The sequence below is a fragment of the Macaca fascicularis genome, chromosome 1, assembly GCF_037993035.2.
Source record: "Macaca fascicularis isolate 582-1 chromosome 1, T2T-MFA8v1.1".
NCBI classification, from domain to species: domain Eukaryota; kingdom Metazoa; phylum Chordata; class Mammalia; order Primates; family Cercopithecidae; genus Macaca; species Macaca fascicularis.
The window spans coordinates 123,131,224-123,152,952 of NC_088375.1; the positions used below are offsets into that span (position 1 = coordinate 123,131,224).

A 21,729-nucleotide genomic window follows, 5' to 3' on the forward strand; every position below is an offset into this window, starting at 1 on the left:
TAACCTTTTGTCTTAACAGAAACTGAGGCCTCCTGTGGTATCCTTTAACTTCTTGCTACCTTATCTATACATTTATCAACATCGATAGCCATTTTCATTTTTTCCCTCAGATAAAGTTTCATTTTCCCAACCAGGCGCGGTGGCTCACGCCTGTAATCTCAGCACTTTGGGAGGCTGCGGCGGGCGGATCACCTGAGGTCAGGAGTTTGAGACAAGTCTGACTAACATGGTGGCACCCTGTCTCTACTAAAAATACAAAAGTATCCGGGTGTGGTGGCGCTTGCCTGTAAGCCCAGCTACTCAGGAGGCTGAGGCAGGAGAATCGCTTGAACCCAGGAGGTGGAGGTTGCAGTGAGCTGAGATCACGCCATTGCACTCCAGCCTGGGCAAAAAGAGTGAAACTCTGTCTCAAAAAAAAAAAAAAAGTTTCCTTTTCCCGTTTAAAGCCAAACTTCTACCTAAGCTTCTAATTGCCCCCTCCTCCCTCTTCTCTCAGACTCTGTTCCATCTGCACACCCTCTTTCTTATACTTTAAATGTCTACCCTTGCTAGTTCTCATTGCTATACCCATAACATGCTCTCATCTTTCCCATCTTAACCCATCACTTTAAACCCCAATTTTCCTCTATGGATCAATTAACTTGTTCCTATTATTATCCACACTTCTCAAAAATGCAGATTATACTTAGTTAGCTCCACTTCCTCCTATCCCAATAATTTCTAATTTTATTCTGAACTAGCTTCTTCCTGTTTCATTACGTTCATTAATGTCACCCTAACATCTTAACGAACACTTTAAAAATCTTTTTAAAGTATCATATACATACAGAGAAGTGCTTAAGTGTTCACTGCAAAGAACGATCACATCGCGAATACATCTAGGTATCTACCACCTGGTTAAGAAATAGGACATGACCAGCATTCTAGACAGAAACGCTATGGTATTCTCCCAGTCATTATTTCCTCCTTCCTCCCTAAAGGTAACACCATCCTGACCTCTCATACCGTAGATTAATTTCACCTGTTTTAAACTTTATATAAATGGACCCTTACATAATGTACTCTTCTGTGTCTGGCTTCCTTTTCTCAACATGATGTTTGTGCAATGTAGCCATGTTATTGCATGCAGCTGTTGTTTATTTTTACTGCTATGTAGTACCTCATTACGTGAATATACTGTGATTCACTCACTTTACTATGAATAGACATTTGAGGTTATTTCCAGTGTGAGCCTGTTTCAATAAGACCCCCTTGAACATTCTTGTACTTATCTTTTTGGTGCACATGTACACAGTTTTCTTCATCTGTTTTTAAAGAAAGGGAGTTAGTTTGGTTGGGAACACCACAAAATAGACTGGGGAAGTTAAGGCACAATAATATTCAATCAATTGGACAAGTTTATCATGAGCAACGACTGTTCTTACACAGAGATGCGTAAGACATGGATTCAGGCCACAAAAGGTACTTGAGGAAGGGAAGGGAATACACAAAGAATAGGGAACAGCAACAGACTGTAATTAAGTGCAAAATTGCATACGGCCAGAGTAAAGTCAACTTTTAGAACCTCTGGGCTAAGACTAGACAGTTAATACTAGGGCTGGATAACCAATTCTGGCTCACCCGTGGTGACTGGAGAGTCACCTGGAGGCCATGCCTGAGGAGAGGAAAGAGGGCTGCAGGTCTGGGAGTCAGGCCCACAGATCCCAGATGTATTTCTGCCAGAGTACCTTCTTCCCTCTGCCTACCCCTCCTGAAACGGACCCTAAAACCTTGTAAACAAGGCAACCCCAGATGGACTCTGCACTTCCCAGCCCTACAGAAAATGTTCTGAGAGGAAGCGGGGAACTAGGGCAAATCTTCCAGCAGGAAGTGGGCTTAGCAGACCCACAATGTCATGGTTGATACCTGAAGTTTAAAGCCTGGACATATTTGCAAGTTAATGAAGATGTGAAAAGGGAGGAGCGGAAAGGCTGCATTGAAACTCAGGATTAGAAGGGTAGAGGGGACTGCTGCAACAATTATGACAATAATCGTTCCTTGAATTTGTATTATGTAACAACCTACAAAAAGTTTTCTATATTCCTGAACTTTCACATTTCCGTGTAAGGGGAGGGGTTACCCCCATTTTGCTGGTCTGTTCAGGGCCAAGTTTGAATGGAAGGCAGGGTCAGCTCCCTAATCCGCATCTCCAGTTCCTCCTGAGGAACCGCAAGAGTGAGAGGACAAGTAGGGCAAGAGACCTGGAGATGGTCGAGGGGCTAAAGCAGTGGCAAAGGGAGAGGTGGAGGGATTGAGAGGTGTGAGGACTGAAAACTGTCTCTTTTGGGATTCGTTTGGAGCCACCTGGAAGGCGGTGATTTCAGCCAGGACACGCGCTTTTGCGGACTGTAGGGGGTTCGCTAAGTCAAGCCTCCCTGGGAGCCCCACGGAGGGTGGGAACGAGGTGGCGCCGCCCAGTCCCGGACGCGCGTCGAGCGCCCTCTGCCACCCCACGCCGCCCTGCCCAGGGCGAGGGCAGAGCGGGCCCGCCCAGGTGAGGCCGGGGGTTGGGCCGGAGCCCGGAAGGTGCGCCGCGCCGCCCCGAACCTGTCCCCTAGGCCTCCCCCCGCGTGAAAGTGAAAGTGTCGGACCCGAGGAGGTCAAGGATAGGGGGGCGGGGCCAGCGCGGAGTTGGGAGCGGGCGCCGGGCACTCGAGGGGCCATGGATGGGCTCGGCCGCCGCCTTCGAGCCAGCCTGAGACTGAAGCGCGGCCATGGGGGTTAGTGCCGGCCGGGGAGAGCGCGCGGGGACGCCGTGGGCACCGGGGAGCCGGCGGCTGGGGCCCGGGGGAGGGCGGCACGGGGCGTCGAGATCCGGGAGCAGTTGGAGGGGGACTCAGGAGGCTGCGCGGGGGCAGGTGAGCGGGAGGGAGCGCGGGGAGAGGGGAAGAGGGTCAGGTGGGGGCGGGGGCGGGACACGACGGCGAGGCCAGGCCTGCGGGGGCGAGGGGGAGGCGGCGGGACACAGGAAACCGTTGTGGGGCCCCGGGGCCACGTGTCCTTCCATCCAGGAAGCTTGTGGTGCAACCGCAGTGTGCCTGAAAGCGCCCCGGTTGTGGTGCCCTCCCAGAGGCACTGCCTCAGCTCCCGGCGTGCCCGCCCCCCCACCCCATCTCGCCGCCCTGGGACTCCTCCGTGGCCTTTGCCCAGTTCCTCGGAGCCAGCGCCCCTGCCCCTGCCCCTGCCCCGCAGATAGCCACCGGCCACAAACACAGGTCTCCTCGATGACGTTACCACCCCAACCCACCTGCGGCCAGGTGCCCTTCAGAGTGTGGCCTCCAGCGGAGCGGCGGTAGAACCTGCACAGCTGCTGCTTTCCAGCGTGTCGCCTTTTCCCTCAGCCCCGCAACAGTGAAATGGACATAATTCCCCCGTCCAGGATTATGGGGATTAAATTAGAAGTCAACTGCTAATTTAAAGCAGCAGCTTCTTTTCTTTCTTAGCAGAGCCCTGGGGTTGGAAGGAGAGCAGTTAGAAATTCATTCATTTATTCATTCCTTCGGCAAATATTTGTGTGGCTTACCACTAGCCAGTCCTATGGCTGAGCAGCCATGACCCTTAGATACTTTGCCTAGAGGTCCTACCGTCTGAGGAGCAAAGAGTGGATTAGAAAGTGAGCAGGGGCCATTCCCAGACAGCCTGCCCTTTCCAACATTGGCACACCAAAGAGGCCAAGTGAGCCCCTCTCTTAGCCCAAGCCCCAGAGTTGGGAAGACCTTAGGGAGTGAGGTCAGTGCGCCCTTCTTTGAACTGCAGTGACCTCTACGAGTGTTCTGTTCTTCATCCTGTTGCCATTCCTCCTGCCACACCCTGCCCCTTCTCCTTTTGCAGTGTCCTCTCTAGACACAGATCTCCAATATCTGGCCATTCCAGCTGCACCATCAGGGAGAGGTCAGAAACCACAGTTTGGGGCAGAGGCCTGGGACCATGCAGTGGTGGGAGCAGAAGGCAGGATGAGGCTAACATTCTGTCTTCTCTGGAGAGCACTGGCCTGGTCTGTCCTGGTCTTCCCAGACCCTGGGACATCTGTGTGAATGGAAGGGGTCTGCCCCCTGCAGCCCAGAGGAGACATTCCAGTTGTTCCCACCCACCCCTGCCCCAACACCAGGCACTTCCTGATTGTGCCTGAAGGAGCTTCCTGATACTGAGGAACTGTAAGAACTGAGGCCTAATACTTTTCTGGCCAGGAGCGTGTGTCCTGTTCATCTTCCATACCATCCTCCACCTGCCTGGGGATTCTCCCCCTTCCTCTTTGCCTTTTTGGCCCCAGGACAGTTGCGTATTAGGAGGGAGGGTGTGTGTGTGTGTGTGTGTGTGTGTGTGTGTGTGTGTGTGTATCCTGGTGACAAGGAGTGATGTGGTGGTGGTCCTGGCTTGAGAGCACCTGAGCTGGAAGGGATGGGCCAGCTTCCCAGATTAAGGTTCCAGAAGGTCCCCTCACCTATATTCTGGACAGATCTGGGACTTCAGTCAGGTGTCTGTGGGAGAGGCTTTCTGGTGGAGGAACAAGTGTAACCAGATTCCTGACTTCCCTAGAAAAGGTGACTCCCTCCTCAACTAAAACTCAGGAAAATAATTCCTTTCTAGGGCACTGGAGGTTAAATGAGATACCTTATATGAAACATGAGTTTGATGGAGGTTAGTTTTCTCTTATGCTTTTCTCTCCTGTGGATAACCCCTTTTGAAAGAGGGGAGAAAACAGTCTTTTGCTGCATTTCTTGGGCCTCATCCCAAAAGTCTAATTACTTTCTTTTGTCAATGATTTCTTAATTTTGCTATTCTCTTGGCTTTCCTGATAAAGCAGAAGAAAATGATCTGAAAATGCAGCCCAAAGGATTTGGGGAAAGGCATAATTTCGTTAGAATCTGAAAATGTCAGTGACAAGATTCTGTTTCTCAATGTCCTTTGAAAACCTCTGTGGGATATTTGATGTCAAATGCATCCAGAAGGCAGGAGCATGGATGTGGAGCTTTCCTAATCCCCATTCCCAACAAATCCTGCCAATTTTAATAGCCTTTGAATTACTTTATGCCTCAGTGTCCCCATCTGTATCAGGAAGATGCTTGTTCCTTAGACAGGTGGTAAGGCTTGTGCAACAAGTCTGTGTAGCTTGCAAGTAAGGTGTGGTGCCAGCTCCAAGTGTTCTGGTTTGCTCTTCTCACCCATTACAGCATTTGAACACCTTTCTTTACTGTAAATGAGTTTGGCCATCCATGAGTCCTGGCTTTTACTAGTCCCACAGAAGCCAGGTCTAGAGCTCTTAGAGGCAAAGCAGCTGTTTTCCCTATCCTAGCACCCCACTCTCTTCCAGAAGGCTGCTTATTCTTAGTAGGAGTGGCAAACACTGGCGCCAACCCCTTTTGCCCCCTGCTTTCCCTTTGAGGCAGCTTCCTGGCAAAAGCTTTCTCTGCATTTACTCATTCAGGGGTTTCTGTGAGAATCCAAGGTGATTTTTTGCTATTCCTTCTCTCTTACCTAGTCTCCAGACACAGCAGTGGGCTAGCAGCTCTGCCTGTAGCTTGGGCAGTACGGCTGACCTGGCCTGATCCAGAGGAAGGCTGAGCAGGCGTGGGGGTTGGGTGGAGATCACCCGGATGCTTTCCACTGCCACACAATCACCCTCAGGCTGCTGGTGCAGTCAGTCCCCTATCTTGAGCTGGGGACAGTCTCCTGAGCTAGTGCTTCCTATTTGAGAAGAGGGACTCTGCTGGAACCCTGGAACAAGTGCCAGTGACAGAACTCTGCATCGGGTGAAATTCACCGTTGTCGCTATTTCCCAAATATCACGAACTCTGGGCTTAGAGATGGGTTTTGCTCTTCACTGCACCATCAGGAAAGGAGGCTATCGGATATTGACTTCCAGAACTCTTTCTTTTGTTGTAAGAATTAATCTATTTGGATAATTATTAGGCCAAGTCTATTTATCTCAATCAGGAGAGGACAGTGGCATCCCGGCTGCAGAGAGTGTTTGGGCATGTGCTCTAGGTTGGGAAGTCCTGGAAGTTCTAGAATTCAGCAGGTGGCCCTGCTGGGGTTTTTGACTTCCATTGACCAAGTTGAGAAGGGAAAGGTCAGCAATCTAAGTGATGGAGATATAGGATCCCTATCCTGAGACCAGCCAGTTTCCACTGCCCACAGTCTGACACTATCCACTGTTGTCCACTGTTCTAAGATTGTAAATAAACTCTCTGCACAATCTGCAGCCCAGATTCAAAATCCTTAGCCCAGAAGTAGCCAGACCATTCTGGCTTCTTTCAGCCAGAGGTGTTTGCTCTTGACCTTTTCTCTCGCCACACCCTGAGGCCTTTGGGAGGAGCTGAGATCTGCACTGCAGTGCCAGGATGCTGACTCTGTTGGTGCTGGCTGCTGCTGCCTTCCTGGGTCCCGTCACATCCTTCTTGCTCAACTACTGGGTGCACAGGATGGAAACTTCTCTCCCCTCTCTGGAAGACAGCGCGTGGCCTGGCTTCACGGAGTTGTGGCTGGAGGCTGAAGCAGCTCCTTTCTCAGGCTTTCTGTCACCAGTCTGTCTGTGTTAGGGGAGAGGGGAGTGTGCTCTGTCCTGAAGGCCCAGAGATGGAAGGACAAGTGGTAGGCCGGGTGTTCAGGCTCTTCCGACGTCGAGCAGGTCAGGACTGGACTGCCCACTTCCTTGTTTTTAGGGTGACCCTCTTAGGCGGGACTGTTTCTTCTTTGAAATACTCCTTCCTCCTCTTACTTTTATATCTCGGCCTCCACATGGTTCCCCATGTGACTGGGCCAGGAGGCTTCCTCTGCTGGTTTTTAAGAACTGGTCATGCCCTCTGTGGGGCTAGTGTGGTCACAGTCACATGCCCTTTGTGCCTGTTCTTATTCACTTAGTATGACCTAAACTCTCAGGCCATATTGTTCCAGGATTGCCAGAAGCACCCTACAGGTTAGGCAGTGTCTGTGGCACCCTGGGGCCTTGGCCTCCATGCAGCCTCTCCAGCACATTTCCGTGGCTTCTGTGTCAGTGTTTTCTTTCCTCTGCTTGGTTCCCCATGGTTTCAAGTCTACCAGGGCAGGTGTGGAAACTGCCCATTTGGCCCTGATCCTGAGTGACTGGTGGTGCTGGCCAGTATCCAGGTATCTCAGCATTGGCAAGGTGGCCTTGAGGTGTGGAGGTCACCCAGATTCTCACAGACTCCACTCCAGGAATGGATCAATGAGATTATACTAAATGGGCTCCGGTGTCTTGGTTTCAGGACCGCCCCAGGACAATTCGGGGGAAGCTTTAAAGGAACCAGAAAGGGCCCAGGAGCACTCTTTGCCCAACTTTGCTGGGGGGCAGCACTTCTTTGAATACCTTCTTGTGGTTTCTCTCAAAAAAAAGCGTTCACAGGATGATTACGAGCCTATAATCACCTACCAATTTCCCAAGGTAAGGACTGAAGGAGGGGCAGGGCCAGTCAGAGGACTAGGGTGTTTGGAAGGTGGTAGGGGTGGGGGTTCTACCTCCTTCTCCCCACCCTACCAGGGCTTAAGCCTGGAGCTGCCCTGAGCTCTGAGCTCGCTGCTCTCCATTTCCTTCTTAGCACAGCCCCAGTCCTCTGTTATCACCCACAGGATCTAGGTCTAACTTCTTTGTGAGGGACTGACCTAGGCTTCCTAGCAGGGAAACTAGGCTAGATATTTTGCCTTTTAGGGGACCTCATAGGTCTTCCAAATCCCATTTTCAGTCACCCTTCTCTGTAGAGAAGCTTACCTTCTGCCAGACCTCCTAGAATAAATCCCCTCTCTGGGATGTGTGGGAAGGAAAGAGTGGGGCAGTCATGTAACTGGTAGGCAGGCACAGCCCTCTGCCCGAGCCCAAGCATCAGACTCTTTCTTGTCTGATCCTGCACCAGGTAGAGGGGTGGGAATCCTCATTAACCCTTCTCATTAGGAGGTGTGCCAACTGAGCTGGCCGCTTCTCTTCTCTGATGTGGTGCCCCTCTGATGTTGTCCTCTCAGAGGCCTGGGTCATTTCAGGGCCTTTCTATATTCAACATGGCCCTGTCCCCTTTCTATGTAGATCCTCAATACTGAGGTCGAAGTCAAGCTTATGTCGAGTTGACTGAGGAGGGGCTGTTTCAGCTTTGGAGTTGTTCCAACCAGATCCAGAATGCAAACTGTGCAGAGTGATGGGCAAAGGCACCCTTCACCCCTATGCTAGTGGAGAAGCTTATCCCTAGACTGCTTTAGAGCCTCAAAGGAAACCCACCAGCTCTGAAGCCCTCTCCTCCTACCTCTGCCCCCAGCTTCACATCCACTTGTCTTTTCCTTTTCCTTGTAGCGGGAGAACCTGCTTCGGGGTCAGCAGGAGGAGGAGGAGCGGCTACTCAAAGCTATCCCCTTGTTCTGCTTCCCAGACGGGAATGAGTGGGCATCACTCACCGAGTATCCCAGGTAATTGCTCAGCCTTGAGCAAGGGTATTGGATTTGGAGAGAAGGAACATGTGTGACTTCTGTGGCTCCTGTAGCCTCCCTCACTGTTGTCATTTGTTGATTTTCAGCCCAGGAGTGTAATCGATTCATTTGAAAACATCCGGCCTGGGGTCCCTCAAGGCCAAGGATATTAGCTATCAGTTTGATCAGTCACTTCTGTCCAAAGAGCCAGATTCTCCCACCTGTCTTAGAAGCAATAGTTACTGCTTTTAATTCTGCTACTGGCCCAAGCTGGACTTAGCAGAAAGCAGTTAGCCTCTAAGAAGGCGATGTAGCAAAGACCCTTCTAGCACGAGAGCCCTGGAATTCGACTGCTTGAGCTTTGACTTCACTATTTATGAGTTGAATGACCTTGAAGAAGAAGCACCCTCTGGCCTTAGTTCCTTCATCTTTAAAGTGGGGATAATAACTGAACCTGCCTCAAAGAGTTGTTTTGACAATTAGATGAGATGATGTGTTTAGGGCTCGACACCAGTGAGCCCTTACTCCTATGATTAATCAGCAGTTCCGCTTTGCCCTCCTCTCCACCCTCTAATCCTGACCACTTTTCTGTTTTAGAATCCAGTGAGCAATGCAAATCAAGCCTTGTCTGCTCTTTCTTAGGGAGACCTTCTCCTTCGTTCTGACCAATGTGGATGGGAGCAGAAAGATTGGATACTGCAGGCGCCTCTTGGTCTGTGCAGCTCAGAACTGCCCCTTCCTTTCTGCAGTCTGCTCAGCTCCATGGCTGGGCTTGCTCAAGCCTTAGCTGTAAAAGTCCAGGCTTGTTGGCAGCACCAGTTGTAGAGAAAGCACAGCCCAGGACCTTCTGCCATGCTAGTGCTCCCTCTGCAGCCCCACAAGCACGAGGACCTGATGCCCCTTCTCCCCCTGCTGGTCAGGCTCTGGTCTGTGCTCTCCCCGGCTTTTGATAACTTTCCTCTTTGTGAGAGGCTCCAACTGACTCCTCTCCCTGCTGCTCTACTCAGGCCTGCTTACCTTGGACCCTGGAGCCTCCCAGAGCAGAGGCTGGGATTTGGACAATTAGTTTCAAATCTCAAGTCTCAGGAGGATTCCCCAAGTCACCTTCACAGTGCTTTCCTCCTTAGCCATTTCTTCATCTCTAAGGCACACTTGCTTCCCCTCTTTGCTGACCCCAGATTGTGTTGGCACTGAAGGCGGCAGCACTTGCCCACCAACTCACTCAGTACCCTCAAGGATTTCTTCTTTTGGGATTTCTCACCAGGGGGTGGCCACTCTGACCTCCCTGCTGCACCCACCATTCCCCATAAATTCCCCCTTCCCAGCCCTCAGCCTTGTGCTCCTTCATACCAGTTGGGAGAAACCCTTGGGGAGGCTGCAGCACTGAAGAAGCCTCTCTGTCCCTCCCCAGCCTGCTGGCCCTGGCCCTCGCCTTCCCAAAGTGTACTGCATCATCAGCTGCATCGGCTGCTTCGGCTTGTTCTCCAAGGTAGGGATGGAACAGGATTCCTCAGGGCCTGTTTGTCCTGCCCATCTTCCAGGCTCTCTCTGGCTGCCAACCCTGCCTGTGCAACCTAAGTCCTTAGTGGAGCTCTTCTCCCATAGCCAGAATCAGCTTTAAAGTACACTTGGGAAAACTGAGGCAAAGGGGCATGCACTTGACTTAAGGGAAAAGTGGAAATTGAATCTAGGGGACTGGACTCCTTGCAGAGACAGCTACTGTTCCCGCTCTAGCCAGGTAAGAAAGTAGTTGAAGTAGGACAAGGGGAAGAAACTTGTGCCCCGAGTTTCAATTTCCTCATCTGTCAAATGGATATAATAATCTCACCTTCCTATCTCACTGGGTGGTGTGAGGTATAAATGAGGTGATATATGGGAAGACTCGTTATAAAAGGCAGAGCACTAAACAAATATGAAGGAGTTATAAGACCCATTCTGACTCCTTCAAGGGTAGAAGAACAGTTGAGGTCCCCAGGACTTCTGCTGGAGCTAATTTGAGTGCCAGTGCATCTGAGTCAGGATTTGAGCAGAATCCATGGGGGCCATGCCATCCATTGGTGACCAGAAGGGACTTCATTATGCTCTGACCCCAGCAGGACCTTTGGAGGAGGAAGGGAGGAAACTCTGTCAGTCTTTGCTTGGGTAAAGAATTCCTTTGTGCAGTGTTCCTAGGGATGGAGGCAGTCTCTGACCCCGGGAATCTATAGTGGGAGTTGGAGGACACAGAGTGGTACCAAGAGGCTTAGGCTTCTAGCCTCCTGCTGCAACCAGCATGAGTGGACATGGTACCATCATGGGTGGTGAGTTTACTCCGGGATGACTTCCCAGGGAGGTGCTTTTATGTTGGTGTTAGGAGAGGGGAAGAATGTGGACTGGTAGAGAGATAATAAAAAGGAAGCTGGAAAAAAGCAGGTCTTACATGGGAAATAAACTGCAGATTATTTAGCATGAGCCCAGCCTCTGCCAGGGAGGGAGAGACCAGTTCGTGGAGGGCCCTAGAAGATACATGAGGACCAGCTGAACCAGTATGGGAACATTATGATGCTCAGGGGCATGTAGAGTCTCTGCCACCTGCCCGATAGTGTCCCTTTGAGCTGTGCCTCCCGTGGTTCTTTTCTCTGCAGATCCTAGATGAAGTGGAGAAGAGACATCAGATCTCCATGGCTGTCATCTACCCATTCATGCAGGGCCTCCGAGAGGCAGCCTTCCCTGCTCCTGGGAAGACTGTCACTCTCAAGAGCTTCATCCCCGACTCAGGCACTGAGGTGGGTTAGCAAAATGGGTGAGACCGTCCCTAGCTGGAGAGGGTAGGCATCTGTGGCACCTCTTACCACTGTTCTTCCATTAACCGGGTTAAAGTACAGAGAAACTGAGCCAGATGGGGACTAGGACTTGGTTAGAATGAACAAAGTTGAAATCAAGCCCAAATTTTCTGATCCTTCTAACTTGATACCCACAAGCACCTAGTTACTGCTCAAGCCACCAAGACTTTTATTTATAATAAACAAACCATGTAAGTTGAGGCTTCTGGTGCTATAAAGGGCTTTTCCCTCAGCCCCCAGACTGCCAGTTGCCCCCACCCCCACTCCACTCTCCTTTGTTTGTCCTGTCTCTACCTTACAGCCTCCATCTGTCCATTTCTTATCATCCATCCCCACCCCCGAGTCTCCACCCATGCATGGGGGAATGCTGTTGTTTTAAGGCACCAAGCACACTGAGGCAGCAGGTAGAACACTGTTCTAAGAATTCCAGTCCTGACCCCTGGAACTCTGAATAGTCTCTGTGCCCGTTTAAACTTGGCTTCCCCACAGGAAAATAAGGGGAGAGGCTAGAAACTTTCACTTTCTAGAAAAATTAGTACTGACTGCTTGCTGTGTGCCAAACTATACCATTTTCTGGGAATACAGTAGTGACCAAAATGAATGTGGTCCCTGACCTTTTGGAGCTATAAGTCCACTGGGGAAGACAGATGTTAAATAAACACACCAGTGCATGTTGAATTAGAAATTATGTAACTGGGATGAAAGGAAAAAAAAAAACACATGGTGCTACATAAGAAGAAGATGGGAAAGTATCACACGACCAAGGGGGGGGCCTCTGTAACCTGAAAGAAGGTAAGAATGAAGGGAGCAGAGCAGTGCAGGAGGAGGGCCCCCACAGTGAAGGCTGCAGGCAGAAAAGATAGAATTGCTCAAGGAACAGAAGCCCATGTGCTGAAGCGCAGTGAGAGAGGGGTGTGTGCTCAGGGAGGCGAGTGAGGGAGGGTGCGGGACGTTATGGGCCATACTCGAGATCACATCACTGCTGTCCTCCAGCCAATTAGCAGGGGAAAGAGAGACAGGGTCAAATTCACTCCTTGGGGAAGGAATAGAGGCTGGTAGAGGCCCAGCACTCTGGGGTCTGCACGATCTTGCAGTGTAGTGACACCTTCTCTCTCTCTGGTTTCCCCACAGTTCATTTCACTGACACGGCCCCTGGACTCCCACCTAGAACATGTGGATTTTAGTTCTCTATTGCACTGTCTCAGTTTTGAACAGATACTTCAGATCTTTGCCTCTGCTGTGCTGGAGAGAAAAATCATCTTCCTGGCGGAAGGTCTCAGGTGGGCCCAGCCCCTGAACTGCTCACCTGAACTGCCCAGCATCCCTGAGTTCAAGGGAACAGACTGGAGGTTATCCAAGGAAAATGGGCTGTAGGGCCCATGTGCCCACCCTCCTGTTTCTAGCTCCTTGTTCTTTAAACCAAGAGAAACAGCTGTTTTGAACCACCCAAACTGCCTCTTCCTCCACACAGGACTGCTGCCTGGGCCTGAGGAATGCTCCTGACTTAGCTAAGGGAAGGACAGGAAGTATTCCTGGGACAGCTCAGGTGGGACCAGTTAGGGTGGATGTAGACATGATTCTGCCCTTGCAAGGCTGAGGGAGGGTGGAGAACAGGGCAGGAGGTAGATACTCATTCAACAAACATTTATTCTGTGTCAACTGCCAGATGCCAAGCATTGGGAAATACAAACTTCCCTTCACCTGAAGGGGATGCAGAATTATATAGTGGTTGAAAGCACAGGGATTCAGCAGACTTAGGAGGTCCAAATCCAGTTCTTCTACTTTTAGCTATGAGGTTCCCCTTAAGTTAGTTTGTTAACTTCTTGAAAATGGAAATAATGATTGTGATTACCTCATAAGGTTGTGGTGAGGATTAAATGAAATAATGCACATTAGGTACCTAACACCCTGCCAAGCACATATTGCTGAATGCTAGCTGTTATTCTTAAGCTCACAGTTGAGTATATCCCTGTGTGTAGTGGAAGCAGGGTACTATTGTGCCATAGTCTCTACCTCTTAGGGGCTTCAGATCTGAGAAGGACATGGGGAGACGTAATAGAATGGAGAATGAAAAAAGTCATAAAACAGTAGGGGTGGGGTGGACCTTCTATTCATATCTGGGGAGGCAGAGAACCAATGACTTTAGGTTGACAACCCTGCTTTTATCTTTTAGGGAAGAAAAGGATGTTGAGGACTCAATAGAAGTCAAAGGGTCAGGTGAATGTCATGGGTTTCAGAGGAAAGGAAACTTGGGCAACCAGTGGGGTCTCTGTGTTGAAGATTCTGTAAAAATGGGTGATAACCAAAAAGGAACTAGTTGTAGGTAATCCTTGAAGGGAGTGACATCATATTTTGCTTTGGAAACAGCTCTTTCACTCCCAGCCCTGAATGGAAACCAGAAGTTCCTGTGTGGCTAGAGCTGGGATTCTGCCTTTCCTCCTCAGATCAGTGTTTGGAAAGTGGAGGTTGGCAGGATTTACCTCTCAGACGTTTACTTTCTTCAGGGAAATCCTACCACTCCCCACTTCCTTCCCACACTGAGTTTTTCAGCTCCCTGAAGCTTATCCAGGGAGGGGACTTCCAGTCAGCTAGCCTCTCAGAGACGCAATTTTGCTAATTCAGGAAGTGCTAGCTTGAAACCTAGAATTGAAACAAGGATTCCCGCATCTGTGCTTTTATTGGCCTTGACTTTGAGGCAATTTGGCTGGAGGAAAGAGCCATGAAAGCCAGGGGAGAAATGAGAAGACAGAGAGTGGGACTTTGTGTGTGTGGTGGCGAGAGGAGTAGGGTCCAAGTTGTGACTTGGGCAGGAGTGACGAGAAATGCTTCACTGGAAAGTCTTGAGGAGCCACCTTTGTGGGACTTTCCGTGTAGGAATTGCTGGGCAGAGGTTCTTAGAACCTGGGAATTTCCCAAGCTACTCAAGCAGCAACCTGGTAATCTTTAACACCCTTGAGTGCCCAGAGGGGGCTGTGTGGGGGCAAAGGCTGGGGGTGAGGTTGGGTAGACATAGGAAGGTAAAAAGGCTTTGCCTCTCGGCTGAGCCTCCAGTGCTTACTTAGTTGTTTGTTTCTTAACTACACTGCGAATTCCTTAAAAGCAGGGTCAGTGTCTTGCTCTTCCTGGTATCCACATCTGTGAGGTAGGCTCACAGCTTTGAGCACAGGATAGGGGCTCCATCAATTATCTCCTTGAATGAAAGCAACTCTTCTTCTCTCTTCTCTTCGGAGTCACTTTTATTTTTGGCCAGTAGTAAGTTGAGAAGACTAACTGGGAAAAGAAGGGTCAAATCGAGGTCCCCCTCTTGATAGTGAAGCCTCGGCCTCTCTAGTTTCTGTCCGTCCCTCCCAGCAATGTACATTCAAGCTCTGTGACCAGCATGGCCCCCAGACTTGCCTTTCTGCCATGGGCACGGGCAGCACTGCTGTAGCTGCTGTTGGTGGTGGGCGATGACAGGTGTGTAGCATGGAGGTGCAGGGGCCTCCTGACTCTCATCCTCTGTGCTCTGTCCCAGCACCCTATCTCAGTGCATCCATGCTGCTGCCGCGCTGCTCTACCCCTTCAGCTGGGCGCACACCTACATCCCTGTTGTCCCTGAGAGCCTTCTGGCCACCGTCTGCTGCCCCACCCCCTTCATGGTTGGAGTACAAATGCGCTTCCAGCAGGAGGTCATGGACAGCCCTATGGAAGAGGTATGATGTGGCAAGAAGAGTGCATGATTTGGAGCCAGGTAGACTGGGATTCAGATCCCAGCTCTGCTGCTTACAGCTGTGTGATTAGGGGCAAGTTACCTTACCTCTTTAAGCCTGAGCTTTCTCATCTCTAAAATGGGGATAACAGTGGTCACTTCCTAAGGATTCTGGGGGAAACCACCTGCATAGAGCTCCTAACCTGGCACCCAACACACAGTTGATGCTCAATAAACGCAGGCTCCCTTCTGAAGGATTTCCCTTTAGGCATAAGGCGCAGCGGATAGCTTATTCAAGGGTGATCAGACTGTTCCATGCCAGCTGACCCTGATGAACAGTCTTCGGGGTGTCCCATCTCATCCAAATGGATGACACAGCTGGTCTATACAACACACACTCCATTGGAATGTATTTGAATTCCTTGGAAGTGAGCTAACGTGGCCCTCTGGCAAACTGTGAGTCTTAAGAATGCAGCAAGTCATCTTTCTGAGTAGCTCAGAGCTAAATGGGTTAATGAGGATACAGGTCTGAATCCTTTTTCATTTTGTTAGCTTCTTACATCTTGGCAGTGCCCCAGACAAACCAGAGGACTCAGTTGTGAAAATGGGCATTAAAAGCATAAATCTATCCCCACTGTTGGAAAAATAACTCAAAGCATGTGCTTTAGAGTGGTCAGTAGGGACTTTCAAAAGATAGCATGTTGTTATATCTTAAGCCAGAAGAGGGACTTGGGAATATCTGCCCTGGCCATAACCATTGACTCATTCCAAGAGATTACTGAGCTCCAGAGACTTATCCAAGGCCACACAGACAACAGTGGAACCTAGCACAGACAAAACCAAATCCCCTCCTATAGAAACTATTGCTGGGAAGTAAAGAAGAAGGCTGTTTCCTTTCTTTGCTCCACTGGCCCCTCATCCTTCCTTAGGACTGCTGAGTACACGTGCCCTTTGAACCAGCCTTAGCTTTGTGACTAACTGGGACAGAGTATTAGCCCCATGTTTAGCAATAAACATTTAAATGTCCCAACCCCAGAAGTTATGAAACTTCCTGACTCTGCAGCTCCAGCTCCCTGGAAGCCGTGGCTCCTCTCCTGATGGCCAGTCAGACTCTGGCTTTTGGTAAGGGATTACTCCACAGACAATAATATGCCCAAATACTGGAAAGAGTTCTGGGAACAATCTTGAAAAACAAATTATTTATACACACACTTTCCTCCCAATCCCTCAAAGGAACCGTCTTCCCTCCATGAAGGCATCTGAGCCTATGTATACAAGTGGTTTCAGGCCTGGACTAGTTCAACTTTTCTCCCCTGACGACAGATAATTACAGTGCATGCTCTATTTTTTGGCATACTTTCCACTCTCTTTCCTTGTATTTGGAAGAAGGGACAATGGAGGGATCATTCTCTCTATTGTCAAGACCAAGGGTCACAAATGGAAGAGAGGCCTAGCAGGCATTTAAATGACCAACACATGATTTGGGAAATTACAGTAAACTGGTGGGAACATTCCCTGCCTAAAGCAGGCAACTGCTGCTCAGTTCCATCTGAGTGTTGTCCTTTAGAAATGTGGACCCAGTGTTAGATCTCCTGACTTTTCAGGAAAAGCCCCAAATCCAAATTTTATGTGAGATAGTCCAAATATTGGAAACCAAATCAATTATTTAAAAATACTGTAAGGATCAAAGAAACAGATCTGCTGGTTGGAATCAGCCAGCAGGGTGCCTATTTGTAATCTCTGGTCTAGACTGAAGGCTCCCTGGGCAGTTCCAGCCCTGTGCTTATCTTACCTGAGGACTGTAGACACATGGTCTCCTCACTTCCTTTCCTCTTCCTGTTGACCCTGGGCTCATTTCTTTCCTTTGCTGTTTCCTGCTGGAAGGCCCAAAGCTGTGAGGGAGTTTTTCTTTTTCTTTTTTTTTTGAGATGGAGTCTCGCTCTGTCACCTAGGTCCGGAGTGCAGTGGTGCAATCTCTGCTCACTGCAAGTTCTGCCTCCCGGGTTCATGCCATTCTCCTGCCTCAGCCGCCAGAGTAGCTGGGACTACAGGCGCCCGCCATTACGCCCAGCTAATTTTTTGTATTTTTAGTAGAGATGGGGTTTCACCGTGTTAGCCAGGATGGTCTTGATCTCCTGACCTCGTGATCCACCCGCCTCGGCCTCCCAAAGTGCTGGGATTACAGGAGTGAGCCACTATGCCTGGTGGGAGTTTTTCTAATAGAAAATTGTACATAAGTTGTTGCAAGCATGAAAAAAAATAAAAAGATGTTGGTCTCTGTTCTAGAGAGCAGGGAGTTGAAGGGGAATCAGAGAGAGAGGAATGTCATCTCAAGAATATCAGTCTAGGCTTGGAAAAAAATTGGTTCTCTTATTAGCAGTATAGTATGACCTCGGGCAGCTTCTTTGGGTCTGTTTCCTCATCTTCAAAATGGAGATGGTATCTGCCTCACAAGACTGTTGCTTGAGATCAAATGTGTAAAGCACTTATGTGAGCAATCTACTAAATGCTCCAGGTAGAAGCAATTTCTGCAATGTTTTATTAAGGGAGTGACTGGCTGTGATTTCTCCATCTTGTATTTCCCTTCTACCTTAGCTCTTTCTCCTACTCCCTTCCTACAAACACCCACTGAGATTTCCAGAGGGGAATGGTGAGAAAGGAGAATGCTAGACAGGAAATGAGAACTGAAGATATTGATTTTGTTGCTACCTGGGCTGAAAGATACAGCCACAGGCAGAAATCAAGATGGTAAATCCTCTAGAGGTCTATGAAGAAAGGGGACCAGAGAAAGCCAGTCTATGTTTATTTCAGGTCCTGCTGGTCAATCTTTGTGAAGGAACCTTCTTAATGTCGGTAAGTGTCTGGGTTCAGATCCCCTGCAGGTCTACCACTCTAGTTTCCACTTATTTAAACAAACATTAAGTTCTTTGTTGAGCGAGAATCTGTGCTAAAAAGACCGCATCTCTCTCAAGGAGCCCATGGACATATAAACACAGATGGCTTCACTATTAAGACAATCAGTGATAGTGCCTTTTAAGCAAGGGATAAAAACCAAGTACCACCGGGGTGGAGAGGATTCCTTGCTAATGTCTAGAGTCAAACTAAAGGCCAAGAAACAGCTTGTGTTGTTTCTGTCCCATGTGGCTGATTATTTGTGGGTGGAGTAGGGGTGTAGAATTCACGCCCTCCTTATGCTTTTCTGCCAACCCGCTTCACTCCACACTTCCTTCCTGCTTGACCTTGGAGCTCCGTCCTCTTCTAGGTTGGTGATGAAAAAGACATCCTGCCACCGAAGCTTCAGGATGGCATCTTAGACTCTCTCGGTCAGGGGATCAATGAGTTAAAGAGTAAGTCCTTACTCTTATTTTGGGTCTCTCCAGGGAGTGCAAGGGCGTGATTCTCAATCATTCCCTTCCAGAACTAAAATGAACTCACTCAGAAGTCCTAGAACCAGCCCTAGAGGCCTAGAACCTAGGGCAAGTCTGAATTTGGGATTGCATTCTTCCTAAGTAATGGCAGAGAACCCATACCCAGATCGCCATTTCAGTTATTATGAACCCTACCCCATGGCTTTCCACAGGAGCTTTCAGCCTGCATGAAAGCCATTCTTGGAGGTGAGTTTGGGTAATTTCATCCTTCTGCTACCCTCTGAGATGGCCTTTATATCTCCTGCAGCTGCAGAACAAATCAACGAGCATGTTTCAGGCCCTTTTGTACAGTTCTTTGTCAAGACTGTGGGTCATTATGCTTCCTATATCAAGCGGGAGGCAAATGGGCAAGGCCACTTCCAAGAACGATCCTTCTGTAAGGCTCTGACCTCCAAGACCAACCGCCGATTTGTGAAGAAGTTTGTGAAGACACAGCTCTTCTCACTTTTCATCCAGGAAGCTGAGAAAAGCAAGAATCCTCCTGCAGGTAGTGACAGTCCCCATCAGTCTAAGCCCATAGAAGGTTACCTCTAGAATAAAAAGGAGGGGAAAGAAAGAATACTTCTCTTTAGAAACCCACAAAATAGGTGTAGGCAGACTTTTATTAGTGGAGTTGAAATGACATAACCCGAAACCTACGAAAATGTCTAATGGGCTGCCATTTTGTGGAAGTTGGTTTACTCATTAGCCAACAGGACTGAGCCCTTTCCTTTGTTTCAGTCTAGAGCTAATTCCTGCTAAGTATCTATCCTCTGTTTATGGGCTCCTTTTTGGACAGAACGGAATGTTTGGATCTCCAGAAGCCTGTGAGGCCAGAGACATCCCAGCAGAGATGGGAGTATGGGGAGCAGACAGGATATTTCTGATCCTTATTCCTGAGCTCATTATAGTCTGCCTGATCAGATCAGATGCCTCTAACACCTGTATCTGAACCCACAGGCTATTTCCAACAGAAAATACTTGAATATGAGGAACAGAAGAAACAGAAGAAGCCAAGGGAAAAAACTGTGAAATAAGAGCTGTGGTGAACAAGAATGACTACAGCTACACACCATTTCTGGACTTCAGCCCCTGCCAGTGTGGCAGGATCAGCAAAGCTATCAGCCCCCCAAATCCATAACCTCACTCTGAGTCTTGGTATCCAGGTATTGCTTCAAATTGGTGTCTGACATTTGGATCCCTGGTATCGATTTCTCAGGACTTTGGAGGGCTCTGACACCATGCTCACAGAACTGGGCTCAGAGCTGCATTTTTTGCAGAGGTGACAGGTAGGAAACAGTAGTACATGTGTTGTAGACACTTGGTTAGAAGCTGCTGCAACTGCCCTCTCCCATCATTATAACATCTTCAACAGAGAACACACTTTGTATTTGAAAGGCTCAGCCTCTCCACATGAAGAAGTCTATGGACGTGTAAGGATGAGAGTAAAGAGGAAAATCTTATTTTTATGTGTGTCTTTGGCTTTTACTACGGGTGGAGAATGAGGAAAATAAGGCAATGAATATGAGAATCAAGTGGACTACAAGTGGAGGACCTGGCCATGGTGGTCCTGAACCTGGGGATATGTTTGGAGTGATAGAATCATGGGGGGCAGCAGCTCTACTTCTTCTAAGAGGAAGGGTAAGAGATACTGGTAAAAGCAGCAGCAGCAGCACTTGACACAGGGCATCCAAGTCCTTGGTTTGGAGTCAGATGTGCTTTCCAGAATCCTGGGAGGAGAGGCTCTTCACTGAAAGGAAGCAGCTTCAGTCTAGAGTAATTTGAGGATAGGAATTTCAGCCAACAGCAGCCTGTGAAGAACACTACATAGCTTCCATAAGTAGGTCGGTTTCCCCATCACTTTCAGTTTGCACTAGTCCTTTACCTTCAGTCTTGGACATCCTACCTCCAACTGATCTTTATTTTGAGCAGCACAGTTCAATTCTTCAGCTAAAGATGAAGGGATCTCTGCACTGACATTCTTCCCCTTTGAGAAAAGAATCCTAATTTTAAGAGTCTGAAGGAGTTTAGTGGTCACCTAGTCTCCCCTCCCTTGATACCTCTACCTGATCAGATCAGTTTCTACTCAAGCATTGGGAAGCTTTTTTTAGAAGAATCTTATCTTCAAAAATTCTACCTTTTTAATGGGTGTATTTGTGGCCCTCAGAAGTTCCTAAATTCTGTACAAAGAACACAAAAGTTTCTGGAGGGTGGAACAGGGCATATTGAAGTTAAAGCCAATGTAATTTGCTTTTGGGAGTGCAGAGACCTAATGAAGGTGGCAGATGTCCCACTGTCCACACACCATGCTTAGCTACACTACTATTCTTCACAGCTTCTAGGAATTACATTTTTTTTTTTTTGGTAGTTTATGGTAGTGGTGCCTAAATATGGTTGTACCTTCAAAGGCTTCAGAAAAGGAACTGGAATCCTGAGAATCTTGTGAAAACACCCTCTAATGCCTCATCACAAATATACCAAATTATCTCCAGTGATAGGACCTGGAAATCTGCACTTTGTTAAAAGGTTCTTCAGGTAAGGTTTGCTGAGGCTTATTACAAATGTACCCTTGATTTGATGCTAATGCTGTATTTAGGGCTGAAGGATGCACACACACTAAATATCTGAGTGCTTTTCAGATTCCATCTATGCTGAAAAAGAATGTAAGAGAATAAACATATTTCAATTAGCCCTCAATATCTTGCTTTAGAGCTTTGGCCTACTAAAGCCCAGTATAGGAGAGAACACTGCACCAGGTTTCAAATCTGGATTCTAATTTTTGTTCTGAAAAATAGCAACTGACACTGGCATGCCATTTAACCTCTCCAGGCCTCAATTTCCACTATAGATAATACCCGATGTGTCAGTAAGACAACTGATGTAACTTTGCCAAACAAGTAGAATTATCCTTCCTCCTTTGTCCTGCTCTGTCCTAGCTTTCAATACTTGATCTGCCCTAACATTTTCCTGTATGTACTTCTTTATCCCAGATATTGGAACAATTGCTAGCAAGGAAAGGTAATGATGGATTTTCATTTCCCAATATAGTCTGGCAAAGAAATTAAAGGTTTACTTCTCCTTGCTAATCCAATCTACACGGGATGGATGGAATCATTAAAAGTGCAAGCAAGGAGCGCTCTGGCTGCCATACAAGACAGTGTAGCTACTGTTTATTCCTGATTATGGGACAGGATATAGATGAAAATCAATAATAAGACATTCATTTTAGCCAATAGTTTAAATCTTTTCTCCTGTGTTCCTCTTCTTCAAGCAACTGAATTATCTGTATAAAATGGAAACATATCTGGTTCCCATTTCAAACTATAGTACAGATACCAAAGAGGAGAGTGCCAGAAAAGGAGAG

At 48.4% G+C, this 21,729-nt stretch overlaps 1 protein-coding gene across 5 annotated transcripts; it reads left to right on the forward strand.

Moving 5' to 3' along the window:
- Positions 1-2,516: 2,516 nt before the first annotated feature.
- Positions 2,517-19,828, forward strand: DENND2D (DENN domain containing 2D). 5 transcript variants are annotated; one of them, XM_005542394.4, is made up of 12 exons: positions 2,517-2,759; positions 7,266-7,441; positions 8,336-8,448; positions 9,091-9,160; positions 9,860-9,937; positions 11,073-11,213; positions 12,402-12,550; positions 14,785-14,962; positions 17,770-17,811; positions 18,221-18,305; positions 18,634-18,873; positions 19,326-19,828. In XM_005542394.4, the coding sequence occupies exons 1-12, from the start codon at positions 2,702-2,704 to the stop codon at positions 19,400-19,402; spliced, it is 1,407 nt and encodes a 468-aa protein (XP_005542451.1). In that variant the 5' UTR covers positions 2,517-2,701; the 3' UTR covers positions 19,403-19,828. The 5 variants fall into 5 exon arrangements, with proteins under 5 accessions (XP_005542451.1, XP_005542453.1, XP_073855150.1 ...); XM_073999049.1 differs by having other exon boundaries at positions 2,648-2,897; XM_073999047.1 differs by lacking the exon at positions 2,517-2,759 and adding an exon at positions 6,426-6,667.
- Positions 19,829-21,729: the final 1,901 nt, after the last annotated feature.